Here is a 22,267-nt window from a genome sequence, read left to right as displayed (position 1 = left end):
GAGAACATACATAACACAACGCATTACTTGCAATATGTAGCATTTACTTGCCCCTGTGGAAAACAAAAAGGTAAAGCATATTCAACACGACATATGTTCACCTGACACTATCTGCTTAAGGGGATGGAGGGTGGGCAAAACAGATTAAAGTTATCTGGACCCACCCCCGGCCCGACCCGGACAGCCTGTACTTCTGGGAGCAGCGGGACAAAGAGAATGCCTCTTAGTCCGCTCCTCCCATTTAAACTGAGTAGGTGGTCACAGGAGTGGGGGGCGATAACCAGTTTGAGCTGGCTTGCCCCCTGAGGTATGCTGACGCCCCCGAGACAGGAAGTGCGCCTAGGCACTTCCAGTTCAAAGGGCGCACTCCCTGGTTGGTGAAATGCCGCTTCACCCTTGTGCGCAGCCACCCCCCTTTTCCCCATACCCCGAGGCCGGCGCGATCGCCATAGTATTCAGAGCCCGCCTTGTCAAGTGTCAATGTTATGCTTCACATTGAAAACGTGTGAAGCGCCATACCTCACGGGGAGGTTAACCAAGGTTTTCTCTCCATCTTTTATGTTACATGCATATCTTCAATGTATTATTGATACGTTCTGCTTTATTGTAAAGTGCTCTGAAGCCTATGGGCCTTGTCTGTGCTTTATAAAATCACAAAAATAAACTAAATAAACAAAAATTCCACTGCAGCATTCAGTGTCACTGGGCACTGTCTGGGGTTTTTGGCTTCTTCATGATGATTTCTCTTGGAAGGGATCGAAATATGAACTGCAGGTGTGACTTAAAAAAAGATTGGCTTCAAAACGTATCATACACTCATTATACATTGAATTATGACGTAATATTTAAAGGTCATTTTTTATGTTTCATCAATAAAAGTTATATAAATGGTGCACAGATCCAAATATTTATAGATAAAATAACTAACTTCTTTCTGCATAGAAATTCTGGTCATGTTCTATTAAAACATTACTGGTCGGAGAGGAATACTGGTAATGCCCATTTCTAAGATTGCAATTCTGCTAGAAGCTCGGGGACTGTCCCGTTAAAGTATGATAGCCATAGAAAGAAGTGCTGCTACAATCCTACTAAAGTAAAGCAGCCCTGCTCAGTAACTTGTAAGTCCACAGAGAGACCACTCTCCTGCAGCATAAAGTTTAACACTTACTTGGATGCTGGGAGCTTTGTTTTCCCGCCAAAAGCATGAGGTGATGGCTCCAGAGATGTCTCACTGCTGCCGCCCGTCCAGCAGAAATGTGTGGTTCCACCTCCAGCCCGAATGCCTGCAACATCTTCCTGCGTATATCCAACAGCAACCGCGCCCTGCAGCTTCAAACGAGACAAAAGGGATGTGATTGAGCAGTATGTTAGTTATTCTGCTACATTTACTCCTTTTAGAAAAGTATACAGTGCTCAAGCCCCACTTAAACTATCTATATGGAACCAAGATTACAAAAAAGAAATTTTAAGAAAAACTTCAATATTACAATAGTGGTAAAATTAAATCTTCTGCTCAACAAGCAAGATGTAATTTATTTCAGGGATAAAAAGCTAAAGAAACTTCAAGTAGCTTCATGGCATGTGCGATACCTTTAGTCACTCTTGTTTTTTTTTTAATTCAATTCCCATCCTATTGTAAAACTTGCTGTTTTAATGTAAGCATTTTAAGTATAGACTTAAAAATCCCAGTGTGCAAAGTGGTAATGTGCCACTTCACATGAGAACAGTTGGAAGCTAAAGAAACGTGTGTTAAGCGGGGTAACATTATCCACTTTGTCTAGGTGTTGCTAATTTTCATTGTGATGCTATCTACATCATTACATGGCACAAGTTTGCTATTTAGCTTTATTTCTTTTGGATAAAAAAAACCACAAACACAATGGTACTTATTAGGGCTCCGACACTTGTGCTCCAGTTTACTGAAGAGATGCATGGACCCTACTGCGATGCAAACCAGAACATATGGCAGATTTTATCAACTTTCCGGTGGTAAAGGTTTTTAGTGCAAACATTCTAGGCCTTTGCTTTGAGTCAAAATCGTTTTGCACCGCAACCAAAACCTCACCATTTTTAAAAATGTTTGCAAGGGAGGCATATCTGGGGCGGACCAGTGCAAATCTCTTAGGGTTTTCAGCAAAGCCAAATCAACTAAAATAGCCTGATATGGTTTTCCCTTAAATCCTTACGCCATGTGAAACCATGTACACACAATGCGGCAAGTGGTATATCATGGTATCTTCTTATATGTAGAACGTGATTTATATGAAATCGCACATCTAACATAGCTCAGCTGCGTCCGGATGTCAGGATTAATACTGGAGGGTGTACACTGCATACAAGCTTTATGTTCATGTGTGCAAGACCGTTTCTATTTCTGGTGCTGTGCACTTTCTCATCATTCACATAAGGCAGCTTAGCAATTTTCGACTCAGTGCTTCTCTATTTGTGTGAAGTATAGAAAATCTAGGCATAGATATGTTTATGTGATTCGTCGTACATTTTTTTGACTGGCCTAGATATGCTTTTATATATGATGTTGACGCTTTACAGGCAATTCACAAACTTACTTACTACAAACATACTTACAATAGAATAAAAGTCATAACTTAGGCAAAGGAAACATATGCAAGACTAATGTTCACTTAGGTGCTGCATGTGACTAATGTCCAAAAAGAACACATACATTATGTATACATAAAAACTAAATGGTTGGGAAAAATCAGCAGATCCTGCAGACTGTTAAAGGAGAGATCATGATTTGGATACTCACTATAAAATTTTTTTTTTTTTTTTTAAAAAGCAAAACAGGTTTAACCGTTTTGCACTTAAAAGAAAAAAAAATCAAACTTGACTATTCACCAAACACTAGATTTCTTCATGGGTTCCATGATTTCAAAGTAATTCTGGTTCAACTTGGTGCAAATCAAGAATGTTACATGGGCAAATATGATGGAAATAATGTGCATCCTTTTAGTATTATCTCTCAGAAAAGTACGTACTTCCTATTAAAGAGGTGCACAAAAGCAATTTTAAGAAAAATATTATTATTTTTTAGTTTTCCAGATGGCAGTGCTGAAAAGAGCCTAAGGCATTAGTCTTCAGCATTTGTCTGTGTTTTCCCCTATTACAGTTTCCTGTACCTCTCTAATTTTCATTCATACTGTGTCCTGATTTTCACCATCAGGATTCAAACTAATATCCTTATTTTCTGTAATAGACCACCCCCAACTTCTTATTTTATTTAACTGTTCGTCTCTTCCTCATGCTCACCTTTAAAAGGTAGCAGCTAGAGCTTGTGGCGCCCGGGGCTATCCCTCAGATTGCCGCCCCTGTGGGGGGGGGGTTTGCTGGGGAAAAAGGACGGCAAGCACTTGAAAGAGGACCGAGAGACATGTAGCATCGCCGCTAATAGTTACCTCGATCATGCAAGTTACATGCACATACATGACACGTCCAAGGCTACACAGTTGAATACACCAGTGACTGGCAGTACAAAAGAGAACACACAGACTGCATGATCTATCTGGGGACTCAGAAAAACCGCATGTGACATCCATCAGAGAGCTGCGTGAACAATTACCTGGTAATCCCCTCAGCACAATGCAAACATGCACATACATGACACTGTTCAGGGATCCATCATCTACAGCTGACATTAAATGACCATTCATCATGGTCCCCCCATTAAAGCAGTGCACTTTGTGATCTGCATGGTACATGTTCTTTGCAGCAGGCCTATTAACCCTCTGTGCTACCTTTCCAGGAGTCAACCCTTCCACTAGACAAAACTGGGATCTCTCTCTAGGAAGAACATTAATCACCGAGGTTATCATGACATTTTTATTGTTTCTGAAAATTGCTGGAGGCCAGGAAGGTGGCAGCAAGTTTTTTTAGACCATAATATACTTCCAAACACTACGCACCCACCCGAAATAGGTACCCAGTGTGGTCACACCGTTTGCACCACCCTAAACTGCTCAAGGTTCATGTGACCTCAGTGACAGAGTCACAGCGACTGGATCACTGTTGCTCTAGGGTGTGCTGCTTCGTAGGCCTGCCCGCAAGACTGGAGATGAACTTCAGTATGGATTGTGGTGGACAGGCCTTCAAGGTTAACTCACAATTGACACCACTAGGGTACACCTGCTTGTGCTAAGACATCAAGCCTTCTAAGGTCTAGTGGGGCCTTGTAAGGTCTAGCATGGGAATATGCTCCCTCAGTAGAGTGGTCTGGTGGACTGGTCATGAAGGCTGAACCCAGTTCCCCAGTTCCAAATTCGACAGCTCTGGCCATAGTGCCACATCCTCTCCCCCACTGAACACTATACTGCCCCACTGAGAGAAACTCACAATGCCTTCAGCTACAACCTAATTGTGCCCGCTATAAGCACTTGGATGTGGCTCAATTCAAATGATGCACTTGATAAGAGTAATATGCTGCCTAAAAAAAAAAGTAAAAGCAAACACTCATAGCGAATGCAAGATTAAGTAAAGCATGTGAAATGTAAGCAGAAACAACATGGTTACCTTAACGATCTCTCACTCACTATTCAGAAATCAGCTAGAGGTTTTACCTGAAAAGGTAAGGACATGACTACAGGGCCCTCAAGGGAACCGTTTCAATGTCCATTGCTTATATCCTTAATAAATGTAAGCAGTATGGTTTAAAAAGACCACATCCATAAAGAAAGCCATGGTGCACATTTTGTTTTCCAATCCATCCATCAACCAGGTATTGCAGTACCTCCAGGAATGGTGAACTTCCCCACCTGGGGACAACAATGCTGTTCAAATAAAGACGAGAAAACGAAAGTAGCGCTTCACTGCAAAGTCTGTCAAGGGAGGCTGATGTGTTTGGATGTGAATAAAAACAATCTGGCCACTTTGCAACCACTCTGTCTTGCTTTATTTAGTTATGTATTTATTTTTCATATAAAACCTTCTATTTCTCTCCATCCCGCTGCACTTTGGAATAGAAAAATGTCAGAAAAACGGCATTTCCCGCAAGAGTGTTTTTCTTTTTTGGATCCATTTCACAGGGAAGCAACTAAATGAAAGAAGGAAAGAGGTTGTGATCCGTTTCTTCAAATTACGATTTTCAGTAAGTGAGGAGCAAGACAGAAACAGAGGGAATAATAGGAAGAGAGGGGGGGGGGCAGCTGCCAGCACAAAAAAGAAGAGGACATTGCCCGAGTCCTATTCCTTCTCTGCCCGTCCCCAAACGTCTACGAAAGCAAGCCGAGCCTTATCTGAATGCCTTTGTCCGCCCCCAAAATAGTGCCGCCTGGGGCGGACCGCCCCCCCTAGCTACGCCACTGTGTGTGGTATCCTCTGCATTCACCAGGTTCCATGTACTAGATTCTGGATTGCTGAGGCGAAGACTTGGTGGGCGGTTGGAGAAGAAATTACGAAGCTGGCTATGGTCCTCATGATTAGAACTTAATAAAGATGGTTAATATCTAACTTCTTCCGCCTCCTTTATTACTTTCTGGCGACGATTGGAAAAGCCCTTTCAGGACCACAATGGATAGTATCCTTCTTTTATCCTTATTTTTCCCCATGTTAACATGACATGCGGAAGAGGGAAATGCGCCATCGGCATCATGTCACACATCTGATCTAGTGTGCTGGAATACTGGCAACATTGGAACAATTTCACTGCAGTGATCAGGTACTGTTATTTTGTCTGTCTTGCCTCGTGAGTGTAACTGGGCACCTATCTAATGTGTGCATCCCGCACGCCTTCTCACCTGTGAGGGGCAGAACAATGTGTATGCACGCTTATCTCGAGGAACTACGTCTTCATTCGATGTCTTTGGCAGTCATCTTACTTTGGGCTGCGGCCCATTCCACCATGACTGTGAGGAGTGACGTCTATGTGTGACATTTTCTGGCGGCCATCTTGCTTCGGGCAAAGTCCCCTAAATTGTATCTTACATCAACGGCTGCCATCTTGCTGTGAGCAAGATTATGTGATCTCAGTTTTTGGGGAAAAGAACGTCTCTTGTCTGTTTTGGCGACTTTCACTAACAGTGGTCAAGTTGCATTGGCACATTTTGTGCTTGTACTAATTTTTCATCCATATGGACATTTGCTTACTGACAAATTGGGAGCTCTTTAATTGATTTTTAGGGACTTGTGTGCTTTCTCGGGTATTAATACCCGAGACCACCCTCCAACACTGATATTTATTTAGAACGGTTATTTGTAGCCAATTACTATGCCAATGCTCCTCCTTTCTTTTTATATTTCCCTGGAGGACTGGTTCTTCATTGGTCTATGTACATTTTTTTAACCATTATGCTAGGGTCTGCTATATTTCTTTCAGTGCAGAAAGAAAAACGTATTTATTGATGCACTGTTTGGGACCAGAGGGGCAAGATGTTTTCGAAAATTTACCAGATTTGATGAATATGCAACAGGTTTAAATGAATTTGAGATTTGCATGAAGACGTTGGACATACATTATCTTCCCAATGTGAGCACAGTCTTGGAATGGTAGCATTTTGGGAATAGTATGCAAAGAATAGATGAATCGGTTGAAAAATGAATCCCTTCTTTGCTCAAACTTGCATCAACATATAATTGTGGAAGAAAGGCAAAGTCATTCCAGAAAGGGGCGATGGTGATAACATTCGGGTGGTTAAAAAAGGATGAGGCTAAAAATGTAAGAACTTTAATTAGATGTTTTAGGTGTGGCAGTGTTAATCCTTTAGTAAATTTCAAGGAATGTCTGGGATAAAAAGTTGTATGTAAGAAATGTAGAAAAAGGGTAATTTTCCAACAGTTGTAGATCTGTAAATATCACACAGAAAGTAAGAGAGGAAAATTATGCTAGTGAGGATGAGTGTGACTAAATCATTTTGCAGATTAATGCACGAGATTGTGAGGGACCTTTTGAAGAGGTTTTAAGCAAAACTAATCCCTTTAAAATGTTACTTGATTTTGCAGCTAAAATTACCTTGCTACCCAAGTTTTGTTTGTATGAATTTAAAGGGTGAGGTGAAATCATTCAAACCTGCCATAAAACCCAAGGGCTATGGCAGTGAACCGATAAAATAGTTGGGCCATTTCAATGATTGAGTGGAATTTGAGAGAACAATGGTTGCTGGGAAAATGTATCTTTCCATTAAGGGTAGACTCCTTTATTAGTTGGTTCCACCAGAATGACTTGATGGAATACCTAGATCAAAATGAAACACCGTCTGAGACTGAAGGAGGTTGTGAGTGTTTTACAGGATTCCCTGAATGTATCTGATGATTCTTCAGCAGCTTCATTTTATGCAAAAGCTTTTCCTGGAGTGTTCAGAAAAGAATTGGGATGTCTGAAAAACTATCTACCTCTTGAGATGCTCAAACCTATGTCAGTGCCAAAGGTGTGTAAGGTGAGAAATGGTTCCCTGATGGTAAGGTATGACCTGGTACATGAGATTGAGAAATTGAAGCAAAGTAGCATATATGAAGAGGTGGAGGCATCATAATGGTTGTCTCTAGTTGTTTTGGCATGCAAAGCAAATGTTAAGGCAATGGTGTGCATCATTATCTACTTCCTAATATAACAGAGATGTTGTGTTCTCTGGGTGATGATAAGTGTTTTTCCTCCCTCGATTTAACATTCGTGTACCATCAGATTAAGTTGCATCCTTTGTCACAAGAAATGACAGCCTTTATTAAGCAGTTTGGCACCTTTAAGTATATGAGGATGCCCTTCAGGTTGATTTCAGCCTAATCAGTCTTTCAAAGGACCATGGATGGGGTATCAAGACGATGTTTTGGTGTATGGGAACAGTGTTGAAGAGCATGATTTGAGATTACATGAGTTTCCCCGGAGAATATAGTTTAGTGGTCTCACCCTTAAATTGGAGGAACGTAAATTTAAGGTTTCCAACATTGAGCACTTAGGTCATCTTATCTCCACTGATGGGATACAACCAAAAAAGGATCTTGTGAATATGATTCGTGACATGTCTAGCCATTCTAATAAGAGGAATTGCTAACGTTTCTGGGAATGGCAGAATACTATAGTAAATATATTCATAATTTTGTGGCTAAGACTAGGAATATGAAAGGGCTGCTTAAAAAGGGAAAGGATTTTGTTTGAGATGAGTTGTGTGGAGAGAAGCATGTGTGCTTGAAATTTTATTTGAAAGAAGATCCATGTTCGAGTAGTTTTGAGCCTGGGAAAAAATAAATGTTAATGACAGATGCTAGTTCTACGGGTTTTAGGAGCTGTGCTCTTGCAGATAGTTGATGGTCAAGAAAGGTGCATATTGTTCATTTCAAGAGCTTTGAGGGGTGCAGAGTTAAATTGCTTCATGATTGAGGAAGAGGCTTTAGCTGTATATTGGGCTGTGAGGAAGTTAAGAAAATTATGGGGGAGTGTTTTTAAAGTCAAAACTAATCACAAGCCCTTGAAGGAGATTTTTTATGAGTAAGGGCATTGACTCTGTCTCTAGTAGGAAACATAAATACGTGGTAGCTCTTCAGGAGTTTGAGTTTGTACTGGTGCATGTTCCAGGTGTAAGGAATTTTATGGCAGATTGTTTCTCAAGAATGTGTAGTAATGGTGTTGTGAAGGATGAGATTTTTAGTGACATATTTGGTGGTGTATGTTTTGACGAAAACTTGAAGGTGTGTGAAGTAATCCGTGGAATTATGCAAAAGGAGGAATGGTTGAAAAAATTGCAGAGTGATTATGTGTTACAGAAGGCGGTGGGGTTGTTGAATACTGGTTGGGTTTCTAGGAAGGTGTATGATTATTCCTTAAAGTCTTTTTGCAATGTCAGAGATTAACTTTATTTGAAGGATGGGTTGTTGTTAAGAGGTGATAAGTTGGTGCCTCCTACATGTTTGAGAGAGCGTATAATTTTTGATGCCCATGAGAGTCACTTTGGCATTTCCAAAACCAAAGAAAGAATGTTTAGTGATTATTACTGGCTAGGTATGGATTTAATGATTTAAAAAATGGCAAGGATTTGTGGTAAGTGTTTGACTAGTTATAGAATTTTGAAGTGTAGGACTCAACCGATGGGTTTTTTCGCAGGTTACCTTCTGTCCATGGGAGGAAATAGCAATGGATATTGTGGGGCCTATACGGAAATCTATCATAGATCGATATATCTTGAGTTGTACTGACATGTACTCTTGGTGGCTAGAGGTGAAAATTGTGAATTCCATTGCAACCTGTGATGTCATTTGTTTCCTGAGTGAACTGTTAGACAGAGAAGGTTTTCCTTACACTTTGTTGATGGATAACAGTGCAACTCACTTCGAAAGGGGTAGAATAATTTTTGTCTAACAAAGGAATTGTACATAGAACTTCTCTTTATCATCCCGAAGCCAGCGTGATGTTAGCGAGGTTTAACAAAGTTTGAAAAGAAACCATTTGAAGCGTGGTAGCTTATGGTAAAAGTTGGATGGAGGAGTTGAAGGACAAAGTGAGGGTGTATTGGTTGAACCCTCATTCCACAACTAGTGTTACTCCATTCAAACTCTTTAAAGGGATGATACCCAACTGTGTAGTGTGTCCAAGTTGTGTTAATGAAAGGAGAGGTTGTGTTGAAAAACAAATGGTGAATGCGGATGTGGTCATGGATAGAGAGGAGTGTAAGATGCTTAAGAGGAAGTGTGTGTTCAATAATTGAAAAGAGTTAAAGAGACAGACATATAGGTTGGTGATTGCATCAAGATTAAGCTTCCTTTTTTAAAAAAAATATTTTTATTGTTCATCATCTGAAAAATAAAGTATAAATAATTAATTGCTTTGACATATATACAACAGAAATCCTTCAATTACAGCTTAATCACTTAAATTAAACAACATGATGCAATACATAATTTAATTATAATTACTTGAAAGAAGAAAAAATTGATAAATCTGAAAAATCTGGAAAAAAAATAAATAAAAAATAAAAATAAAAAAATAAAAAAGTAATGAAACATAAAAGTAAAAGTCGAGCAATTTCAACACCGCCAGCTTTAGTCCTAACAGAGTAAGCATGTACTTATCACCCTTTAGATTAACCATCTAGTTTAAGTTTCCATTTTTCAACTGGGGCCCATACCCCTTTCCCAAGCTGTCTTGCATTCGCTCCTTTTTTTTCATAAAAAGATTTCTCTATGGTGTAAATAGCTAATAATTTTGAGAGCCATTGTTGAAACGAAGGGGGATTAGAGTCTTTCCATACCGCTGCGATACAAAGCCGGCTCAGCGTCATAGCAATAAACAAAAATTCTTGATGGGGTATCTCCTGTCCCTCCTTTGCCACTCCAAGAACCATAATCTCATTAGTTAATTTAATTGAAATCTCCAATTCATCTTTAAAGAAGTTTTCCTAGCTAGTTTAAAGGGATCTAAATTAGGGCAGGCTGCAAACATATGTATCGTGTCTGCCTCCAAACTCTGACATCTTGGGCAGAAGATCCCAATAGTACCACCCCAACGAGCTATTCTATGTGGTGTGTAATATAGTTCATGTAAAGTCTTATAGTATTGTGCTTGCAGGTTTGCAACCTTCAGGATAGAATTTCCAAGCCGAAGTGATTTTTCGCCCTCATTCCCGACTAAATCTAGTTTAGTTCTCCATTTATCAAATACCTTTCCTCTATCATCCTCATTATACTCGCACAATGCACCATAAAGTTGAGAGATTGAACATCCCTCATCATCTCGAACAATTTCCATCAGATCTACCCTAGCATACTTACAATTACCTGCCTGTTTCCTCTGCAATACTGATCTTATCTGTAAGTATTTAAAAAAATCTCTCCGATCCAAGTTATATAGCTGTTGCGCCCTCTCAAATGAAATTAACCCTGACTGATCCGTGATATCGCCAATTGTACTAACCCCAAGATTATCCCAACGCCTAATCACTTGATCATGGAATACTTCTGGGAGGAGTTCATTCATATATAAAGGGGTATAGAAGTTCATTCTCCCTAATTTAATTTTCTTCCGGATCATTGACCAAACCGATATGACCGCCCCCAACAGCTTGAATTTTGTTCTTTTATAGTAGTTTAGTTCCTTGAATGTGAGAAGCCCCTTATTAGAGTCCAAAACCAAGGGCTCATATATCTCCGGAATGCCAACCCTACCCCTCCAGATGTCTTTCGTATTCCCGCCGAGAAGTCCTTTGCAATACTGAAGGACTGACGCAAAATAATATGCCTTAAAGTCAGGTACTGCAAGGCCCCCCGGTCTTTAGAGAGTGCCATCATCTTTATGGCTCTGCGAGTTCTGCCCTTAGCCCATAAAAAGCGATTACAAATCCCCTCTATTTCCTTAAACCAATTTTTAGAAAATGATAAAGGAATTGTACGGAAAAATATAGAATTTTAGGCAAAAACACCATCTTTATAACATTGCAGCGACCGATGATTGTTAGACGTAAATTGTCCATCCTATCTAAGTCTAATTTTGCCTTTTTAATTACTGGGGTCAGATTTTCCTCCACAACCTTAGATAGGTCAGATGTTATAGTAACTCCCAAATAAACCGCGGACTCTACAACTCTTTCATCGTTAATCGGAGCAAATTGATTTACAACTATTTGTGTTTTTCCTTGATTTAATTTATACACTGATAGAGGTCCATATTTTTTTGCCTCATTCTCGATTTCCCCTATCGCTATTATTGGTATTGATGATGTAATTGCTAAATCATCTGCGTATCCCAATATTTTAGTCTCATATCCATTCAGCACTATTGGACAAATGTTTTTATTTTTTTCTATGTGTCTAATAAATGAGTCTATATAACAGGCGAATAGTAGAGGGGAACAGGGGCATCCTTGCCTAGTTCCACGCTCGATTTTTATTGCCTCGCTCAACTCCCCTCCCACTCTCAGACTGATGCTCGGACTTCTATAAAGGGCTTTTAATGCTCCTACACATAATTTCCCAAAATTATATTTATACATTGTTGCCCAAAGAAAGTCCCACGAGACCCTATCGAAAGCTTTTTGAGCGTCCAGCAATATTAAGGACATAGGGTCTTGTGAGACATTAGTACCATCTAGCAGCGCGACGACCCTTCTGATGTGATCGGCAGTGCCCCTCCCCGTTATAAACCCGTGCTGCCAGGGTGAGACTATCTTACCAATTACCAAGCTCAGCCTGTTTGCCAAGATTTTAGAATAGGCCTTAGTGTCACTATTCATTAAGCTAATTGGTCTAGATGACCCAGGATCCGTAGGGCATTTATTCTTTTTTAGAAACACCACCATTAAAGCTTCTCCCCAAGACTCCGGAGGTGCAGCACCATTCTGTATTAAAACCATGAGTCGATTATGTCTGCTTCTAAGATTAAATAGAACTTTTTATAGAATTCTAACGGTATAAAATTGGGTCCCGCTGCTTTTCCTGATGGGAGATCCTTAAAGGCTCTTTGTACTTCTTCTGGGGTAAAGTTGATCTCAAGGGAGTTATTATCCTCCTCTGTAAGCTTATCTAGGGAGGCAGAGTTTAATATTCGTCAATTTTCACTAGATCTGGATCCCCATTATTCTGACTGTATAATTTCTTATAAAAATTCTGAAATACAGCACAGATTTCCTTTGGTGTTTTTACTATTGTCCCTGCCTCCGTAGTCATTTCTGTTATCTGCCCCTGAGTGGCCGCCTGCCGGGTTCTAATCGCTAGGATTCGTCCTACCTGTTCGCTATATTCATGCTGCTCTTCCCTCCTAGCCAAATATTTACCAGCTGCCTTTTCAGCATATACTTCACCCACTGCTGCTTTAGCCAAGGCTAGTTTTTGCATTACTTTTGTCACATCCTCTTTTTCTCTTATACGTCTTACCAGTTCTTCCTCTAGCTTTGCTACTAGATTTATCTTTTTCTCTATGGTTTCTTTTTCCCGCTTACTCCGTCTAAGAGAGTAACTTAAGGTTTCCCCCCTAATACCTGCCTTCATAGTATCCCATACTATTTGCGGTGATGCTTTCCAGAAATTCTTTTAACCAAATTTCCATGTAAGTAACATAATTTACATGCAGTAGCAAAGCTCTTTCAAAGGTCCAGCTATTTATACTGTTCTGTGAATATGGTATAGAGATCTCCATGGAGAGCGGGTTATGATCTGACATCAATCTAGGCATTTTTTTAATTTTCACCATCGGTATCATCGAGGGGGAAATCAAAAAATAATCTAGCCGGGCTAGAGTTTTATGGGGGGCAGAATAGTATGTGCAGCCTCCCCCTCCATTTATATATTCCCAAATATCGATCAACCCATTGTCCTGCATGAGCTGTATTAGCGCTCTGTGGGTTTTCTTCTTTTTACCAATAAATCTTGCAGGATTCTCTTTCCACAACCCATTGAGGCCATTTATATTTAAATCGCCACATAGTATTATGGGGAGAGGCCAATTGGGCAATTGAAAATTTATATGGATAAAAGTTTCAGGGTCATCAACTGTTGGTGCATAGATAGAGCATAGAGTAAAATTAAAATTTTGAATTTGGCACTCCGCTAAGACCCAGCGACCATGTCTATCTACCTGTTGTTTTTTAATGTAATCTTTTTTCCACGTGCTAATATTGCAACCCCGCGACTTCTAGTGCCCTGAGTCGTACAAGTCAGTACTTTATACCCCAGTTGTTCCAATAAATATTTTTGCGAGATCTCTATGTGCGTCTCCTGAACACAGATTAAATCAGCTTGCAGTGTTCTGAAATATTCTTTCAAATCCCTTCTTTTTCTTGCATCATTTAAACCACATACATTAATTGTGACTATGCGCATCATTTTTCTTTTTTTCCCTCCATTTCTGTTCCCTTTCTTTCTCTGATGATGATTTTACCCCCCCTTTTCTCCCCCTGAGACCCACCCACCCCTCCCTTACCACCCCTTGAAGCATCCCTCCCCCCTTGAGGCATCCTGGATCCAATCGGGTCCAGGTGTGGGCGTCGATTGATCACGGCGCCTCAGTGCACCCCCCCCCCCCCAGCCCTGCGTGTATTTTTTTCTTTTTTCCCTCTTGATCATTTACCGGCATTCTTCTTTACAGTCTCTGAGATTTCTTTAAGATAATGTTCGGCCTGTATTTCGCTCGTAAAGCTGCGGGTTGAGTCCCTAAAAATTATCTTCAACCTGGCAGGGTTCTGTAGGAAAACCTTTGCGCCAATTTGCTCAAAAGGGGAAAATAGCTGCCTCAACCTCCACCTCCTTTCAACAGTCGCATGAGCAAAATCTGGTCGAACAAAAAAAATAGTGCCATTGCATTCTCTCTTGCTTGTAGGGCGGGCTAAGTCATAGATAGATTCTCGGAGTAAGAAATTTCCAAAGAACACCAGCATTGCCCTTGGAAATTTTGATTGATTCTGTGTTTTCCTGGATTGAGTAAGGGGGAACCGATGGGCTCGTTGGACTTCTCTCTCTAGTTCCCAGTTTTTCAATTCAGGAAGGGCTGATTTAAGAAGTCTAATTACATACCCCCTTGGGTCATTGTCTTCAACGCCCTCAGGAAGCCCCAAAAATCGCAAGTTATTTCATCTTGATCTGTTCTCCTGATCCTCAACCTTTGTCAGTAAGTCCTGTATAATGCCTTCTTGCTTCTTTTCTTGCCTTTGTAGATAAACAACATCATTCTCCAGGTGGTCAATTCGTGTTTCAACTGACACCATTCTTTCAGATATCTCTAGACATGTGCTGCCCACCTTATTTACAGCACCTTGTAACTTTTGGATAGCTAAATGATTTCTTTGAGTATCCGTTTTAACATCTTTATGAAGTTTCCTGATTGAGCTTAATATATCTCTCAAAGACGGCTCGTCTGTTTCTGCTGCTACATCATATTGAGTGATGACCCCAGTTGAGTCCACACCAATTTCTTGTGCCACTTTTTTTCCCTTTGATGTTTGGGGTTTTGCGGTTTTCCGAGGATTACTAGGTTCAGAATCGCTTCCTTGATCGATCGTTTCTTCTTAGGTAGATTTATTTAGTCTTTTATTCCTTATTTTTCTTGTTTCAAGTTTTTTCCTTGGCGATTAAGCTTCCAACACAAAAAAGTATATTTTTCAAAATTCAGCAAAACAATGGAAGTGATTAAGGTATTTAAGAATGCTGTTAAGATAATAGAATTTGGAATTTAAGTGGAATTGTTAAGTGTCTCTCTCCAAGAAGAGATGGGAATGGAATTGGTTACAAATAGGCCAATAGTACTCCACTTTCCTGTGTGATCCCTCCTCATTCCGCTCTCACCCATCCATTCCATCTCCAATGCTCTCCCTGTTAGGGAGATCAGATGGAGCATGTGCCGACTGCACGACTGAGAGCTCTGGAGACAGAATGATGGTAAAATATGGGCCAATTGAAATTATGATTCTATGGAAAATACTGCAGGTACACAGATATGAAAGTACAGACAGCACCGAAAAATAAATGCATAGTGTGATATGTGGGGGGATTGTTGCACAGGGCACCACCATCTCTAAAGCCGATACCCGATAAACATCCTCACACACTCCGCATTCAGTCAAAACCAACTGAAAATACCATAATGATATCACAAACCTCCTGTGGTTCTAGGTGGTGCTAGAATGGCAATTCTCCTTATGTAATGAATAGAGAATCAAGATTTCATTACAGACACAGGGGCCCACATTATGCACTACATCCTTTAATGTCACTCTTGCAGCACCTTCAAAGAACCTTACAACAACAAAAAAACTCTAGAACCAGAACCATGTAGTCCATAAATATCCCCTTCACTGAACAGTCCTCTTTTAATGCAGTGAATCATCTTCCTTCCTCTGCATCTTCTTCTTCCTGCTATCCAACGTGTCCTGGTCTTAAACATCTTCCTTCCTGGTTATTCTGCGGGTAAAATATACCAAATCCATCACCAATATTTTACTTTCTGCAAATACCTTGTACCAGAAAATCATCTCGTACCATGTATAATCAACTTATCTTAAATTACACATCTTGCATGTATCCAAATCTGAACAGTCACTTGCAAGATCTTCCACCAGAATTTCACTCTCCTTTTATTTCCCTTTTTTTTTCTCCTTTGAGGGTTGGGGAGAGAAGGATAATGTTAGCCTCCGTGTCTTTAATGAAATCTTGATTCTCTATTCATTACATTAGGAGAATCGTCATTTCATTTCAAGACTGGAAGCTACCATTCTGCATGTTGAAAGCCCTTCTACACTACCTTTGACACATGCTTCATTAATCTAAAATAATGCTTTGTCCAATCAGCTGCTTTCCACCAACCACACACCAGACAAATACAACTTACTCACCGTAGCCCCTTTCAGTTAATGTGACTTGAACATGGTCACATCAATACCTCTTTCTTTTATGACATCTCTCACCCATCTTACAATAGTTGCTGTGCTCACAGCACCATATGGTTTCACGTAAGATATCACTTATTGACTTTCTCCATGTTTCATAATCTCCAAAACTCTGTTTTCATACTGAGTCATACAATCCACCACACACAGCTTCTTTTCATATGGAACTCTCAGATAATAAATGGACTCTGACATAGTCTTTGTTCTCTTCCAAATCTCAAAATACATCCAGTCCGGACTGTTAACCTTGTTACCTACCTCTAACGCTTTCACATCCAAAACTCTTCTGCATGAAAATAAAAACAGTAAAGTTGCTAATTTCTCAAAAAGTCTCTTCGAATCAAAGTATTTATTTGCAGGCCATGTCAGAAACAATGACAAAACTACAGTGACATCCCACAACACACTAGAATGTGCCTTAGGTAGTCTTCTTAACCTCATACTCTTTTTAGAAATCTGCATACTATATATAACATTCCTACCTACCATCAACATGTGCATGACATCCCGAAATGGCTGACCTGTAACAATTCATAGTCCGATATCCCAAACATTCTTCAAATTTTTCAACCAAAAAATGTATCACCTCCACTATAGGAGCCGCCACAGGATCCAGACTCCTTTCCTGCTCTTCTCCTAGTTCCTGGTACCCAGGACTCCTCAAGCAACTCTGCAACCCAATTCGAAAGTACTTTGAAACAGCTTAATCTCCTAACAGCCTCCAAGCACCTTTCTCTGTATCAAAGGATGATCTTCTTCTGTATACTTTAGTAAACCTTCCTTTGCTGGAAATAAAAAAGGCACTGCACATGCTAACTCCATCGCCGTTGGGAACCAAACCTGCAACATCCAAAACAGTGTCACCAACACTATCTGACATTTCTCTTCTACCAGCTTCAAGGGCACGCTCTGAATCATTGCGAAAAAAGGAAATGCATAGGCTCTCCTTCCCTTCCATACCTGCTGAAATGTGTCTACCGCTGATGCCATAGGGTTCGGCATACCGCTGTAATAATTCTCTATCTGGTAAGTTAGTCAACTCGCAAACAAATCCACCTCCAATAGACCCCAAACTCTGTCTATCCTGCACAACCAACTCTGCCTCAACTTCCAGTCGTTGTAATTCCTCAAATGTAAAAAATTTCAATCTGCTGTCAAATTCAAATCCCCTGGTACCTTTTACTGCAATCTTGTGCACGAGGCAAAAATCACTTATTTGACAACTCTGCCAATCCTCGGGATCTGGTTCCCCCCAATCTGATATATATATGCAACAGCCGAAACATTGTCTATCTTCATCAACACAGATTGACCGTCTAAACTCCTCCTAAAACTTTTCAGCGCATACAATGCAGCTGTCAACCCTAAACAATTTAAGACATAAGTTCTATTCCTATTCTCTTCAGTATCTAAAGATACTTCTTTATCATCCCTATCTTCCTCTTTCTGGTAGCTGTAACTTACTCTCTACTGTATCTACATGGGAACCCAAAAGCCCCATAGTCTGTGAAACTGTTTTTTCTTTGTTAACCAAAAACCTTCAACATTTCAACATCCTCTACACTTGTGTCAAAACCTTCCTCAGTTCTTCCATATCCTGTGACATTAAAATAATGTTTTCTAAGTAAACAATCATGGGAATTCCCTTTTCTCTGAAATATGGCACAACCACTCACATCACCTTCTTAAAACACCAAGGTGCAGAAGATAGGCCAAACTGTGAAATATGCATCTTTTAGATCCATTTTCACTAGCCAATCTCCCATCAATAAATCTCTCAGACAATGGATTCCTTCCTTTGTGAAATGTCTGTATATCAAAAAGTTGTTAAGCTCTCTGAGACTTATATATATAAACAACAAGGTACACAGGGTATGGGGCAATAATCACTGCACCTATCGAAAATCAGGTATAGGTAATCCTTATCTCAGGGTGCCAAGGATCTGAAGCTCAATACCCTTAAGCTTCCAGGGAAATTCCCACAATTTAAAATAAAATACAATGGTCCAGCACTCCACACAAAGTCAATAATGGTCAAGTTTAACAAGATTGATATCCATTCAGCAGGTGTTTGTAAAAAGGTTCTTTATTCTTAAACTTCTTAAAATGTACACGACCGTAGCCAACGCGTTTCATCCCTAAGGACTTCTTCAGGGTGAATATAATGTCAGTGAATTTTTCTAAATATTCCTCTGGGCAGTGCTGGTGGCAAATCACTCTATCCCAGAACAGGCAACAACACCGTTTGAAGAACCGCACGACGGACGCAGACTGTTTCGCACATTACTAATGGAGACTGGCTCATGTCGCTAATGCTCGCGGTGAGCGCTTACTATAATTGGATCCCCCACTTATAGGGAGAACGATATTGGAAAGTACAGAGGTTTTAGATGGCTGTTCTGGGATAGAGTGATTCGCCACCAGCACTGCCCGGAGGAATATATTTAGAAAAATTCACTGACATTATATTCGCCCTGAAGAAGTCCTTAGGGATGAAACGTGTTGGCTACGGTCGTGTACATTTTAAGAAGATTAAGAATAAAGAACCTTTATACAAAGACCTGCTGAATGGATTTCAATCTTGTTGAACTTGACGATTATTGACTGTGTGTGGAGTGCTGGACCATTGTGTTTTATTTCTGTCTGAGACTTATGACTGGCCTCCATCCTTTGTCCTTTTTCTTGTCAAAAAATATATTACTTACAAAGCACCTTGCTGTCTCTTCTATGCTCTCTATCGAACCTTTCTGAATCATCAACTCTTTCTCTGACTCCACTATTGGCTCATGTTCATCTGAAACCTTTATCTCCCTTTGCACTCTTACTTGCTGAGGACATTCCACAACTCTATAGCATTCCCTTGTATTGTTTCTAACACCCAATGATCCTGTGTTAACTTTTCCCATTCTCTTTTGAAATGTCTCAAACATCCTCCTACTCTTGGTAGGGTAGAACCAAAAATAATCTCCGTACTCACCTTGACCTCCGGTTTGAGACTGGCTTCGTCCACGCGAAAACCTCCCTCTGCCTTGTCTGGCCATCCTTCCTCCGCTAGGGTAAAGCCCTGAGGAAGACTGGAATCCTCTTCCTTTATATTGGTTGCTATATTGAATATTGTACTGGGACCTTTGTATCCAACGGTCAGTAGTGGGTCCCCCCTTTTGCCTGTGCCAAAAACACCACTTCCAAACACCTTCCTCATATTTTGTTGCGCTTTATCCATGCCGGTAAAAGTGTTAACATTTTTCCTATTAGTGTTTACCAGACCATCACCGAAGAGCAACCCCTTAACCTCCTCCTTTGTTTTCTTCTATGTCATGTCCCCCAATTTGTGACTTATCTTCATCAATATTGCCCTTTTCTCTGCCAGTTCCCTAACATGGCCACAGCTATCTGGCTCCATCCTCTAAGCAACTCCAAATCAACTGGCTCCTCATTGACACATGTCTCCTTGGCCATGTTCAAAATCATAACCAAGAGGCCCATGACATCCAAAACCTTATCTGTGCAAATTTGTAAGGAGCATTCCAGACCCTTCCTAGGATACCTGCCTAAACGGTACAAAAAACGAATTAGTTCTGGATCCAAATTTGGTGTATTGTACACATTCTCCTCAATGACTTGCTTTGAGCACCCTGCCCTCATCACTTTCCTCATCTCCCTATAAAGGGGTTGTGAATCCACTCTTTAATGACTTTCACTACGTGATCCATAGGTCACCAGTGACCACTTTGTGGTTGTCAAATATTTAACGGAGAAAACATTTCTCCACCAAATGGATCTCTAATCGCCACAGATGAGCATGCCACCTCAAGATTGTTACACTCTTCATTAAACTCATCATCTTGATGTAAATCTAAAACATACTCATCGAATTCCTTCTCATTCTCTATGCAAGACATATGACCCATCTCCCCTTCAAACTCCTCTTCCTCCTGTGTGCCACCAAGGACACCTAATCTCTGCTTTCCACCAAGGACACCTAATCTCTGCGTGCTACCAAGGACACCTTTCTTAGTAATGGCATTCAAGACATCTTTCCCTCTTTTCAAGATCATAATATCTTCCACATGTCTTGTCTTCCTTGCTTTCATTTTTCCTATATCACTTCTCCTATCCTCTTACTCTGATGGAGAATAGAATTCCTCCACAGACTCCAAATCATCTCATGTTGTATCAATCTCTTGACCACTTCTTCAATGATCTCGCGAGAGGATCCACGATATTTCAATAGCTTACGCTGCCCATGCGTGTAATGCCGTCAAGCAACAGACGTCCTTCACGAGCGCCTACCACACTCCCATCGTCTTGAGCACAGCTTTTGTGCTGTTCCACCATGGAAACCCAGCATGTCCCAGCCGCTTGCCATGAGCAGCATCTTGTGCAGCTCCTTCAACTGTCAGTAAACAGTCTTTTCATTTTTTTAAAACAAACCTCACTATGCCTCATTGATATACTCATTCTAACCCCTAATTCCTGTGTTCAGAAAAATTATTCCTCACAAAACCTGTCACTCGATACCAAAACTGTCTTCTCTAGTTACCCCCTTCAAACCCTGATGTTACCCACACTTATTAACAATAATAAAAATGAGAACTCACTTCCATAAATTAGAAGCTTAGGTTCTAAACATTTATAATCATTCATACCATACTTCTCTATATACACTGTAATAAATGATCTATTTCAAACACATTTACATATGAAATAAAGGTACTTATCTATCGAGGAGCAGCAATTAAAAGAGGAGAAATGTTCAGTGAAGGGGATATTTATGGACTACATGGTTCTGGTTCTAGAGTTATTTTACTGTTGTAAAATTATTTGAATGTACTGCTGGAGTGGTATTAAAGGATGTATTGCATAATGGTAGCCTCTGGTCTTGAAATAAAATGTTCCTGGAATACAAACAGGAATGCAGATAAATCCTGGACATTATGTAATGTACCTGCAACCATAACAGTATATAAGCTGAAGTTAAACGGTAAGTCTGGTTAAGTCTCACGTTCATCTCTGCCAAGCAGTTTCCAAAACAGAAATGTCATAAATGTTCCCCTCAAAAATGCTGCACATACTACTATGTAAACAATCTATACAATTAGTCTGCTGGATTTAAATTAGACTGCTTTAAATTACTTTCCAGTATGCATTGTAAAAGAGCCACAAATCCAAAATTCTCCTGTGACAGATTGGATAACCAAACACTAAAGCACCAATACCATACCCTTCATGGATGCAAAACAAACGCTGATGTACACCTAATGGAACAACAAATGGAAAACAACCACATTTGACCCACAAAGGTCCTCAATAACACAAAGAAACAGAAATCTCTAAAAACCTTGGAACTCTAGAACAGGGGTTTTCAAACTAGGGGCAGGGGAGGCACCTATGGGGGCCTTAACTATTCCCGGGGTGGGGCGACAGGCTCTGGTTAAAATAAGCTTCAGGCTGATAACAGTGCTTAGTTTTAAGCTGAAAAAAACTGAGCAGCAGTAAACCTCTCTATAATGAGCTATCACTAACATCCTTTACTACTTATACCTGGCTGGGAGTATGTCAAAAGGGAAGAAATTCCAAATATTCTGAAAACCTCCCTGCCCCCATTTCAGATAATTACACTTTGAATGCTTTTACACACTAGAAAGGCCTAGCTAAAAAGAATAGTATGTTTGGCAATCATGTATGTGATTGGATTTTAAAAACGGGTGACAGAACTTAACTGCAATGTTTAAATAAGTTTAGACATATTTAAAAATTGCCAGTGTAATAGAATAATTGTGAAATATTCCGGGAGGGGGGGGGGGGGCTCAATTTTTTAACATGGGCGAATGCGGCATTAACAAGTTTGAAGAACACTGCTCTAGAGAATAACACATAAGCAACAAATGCTAATTAACTGGTGACACATCTCATATACACCATTCAGCAGTGACACAAACTTGAACCCTTTAAACACA

At 40.2% G+C, this 22,267-nt stretch overlaps 1 protein-coding gene across 1 annotated transcript in view; it reads right to left on the bottom strand.

The window, feature by feature from the left end:
• LOC146798182 (uncharacterized) overlaps positions 1-22,267 on the bottom strand; it is a 179,516-nt gene that overhangs the window by 60,955 nt on the left and 96,294 nt on the right. Inside the window, exon 2 of the mRNA XM_085625454.1 lies at positions 1,169-1,329. Coding sequence (XP_085481580.1) covers positions 1,169-1,329 — 161 coding nt within the window. The remainder of the gene's footprint in view (positions 1-1,168; positions 1,330-22,267) is intronic.

Source organism: Triturus cristatus, chromosome 9 (genome assembly GCF_964204655.1).
Source record: "Triturus cristatus chromosome 9, aTriCri1.1, whole genome shotgun sequence".
Taxonomy (NCBI): Eukaryota; Metazoa; Chordata; class Amphibia; order Caudata; family Salamandridae; genus Triturus; species Triturus cristatus.
Note: the sequence above shows the minus strand (reverse complement) of the source record. Positions and strands in the feature narration are given on the sequence as shown.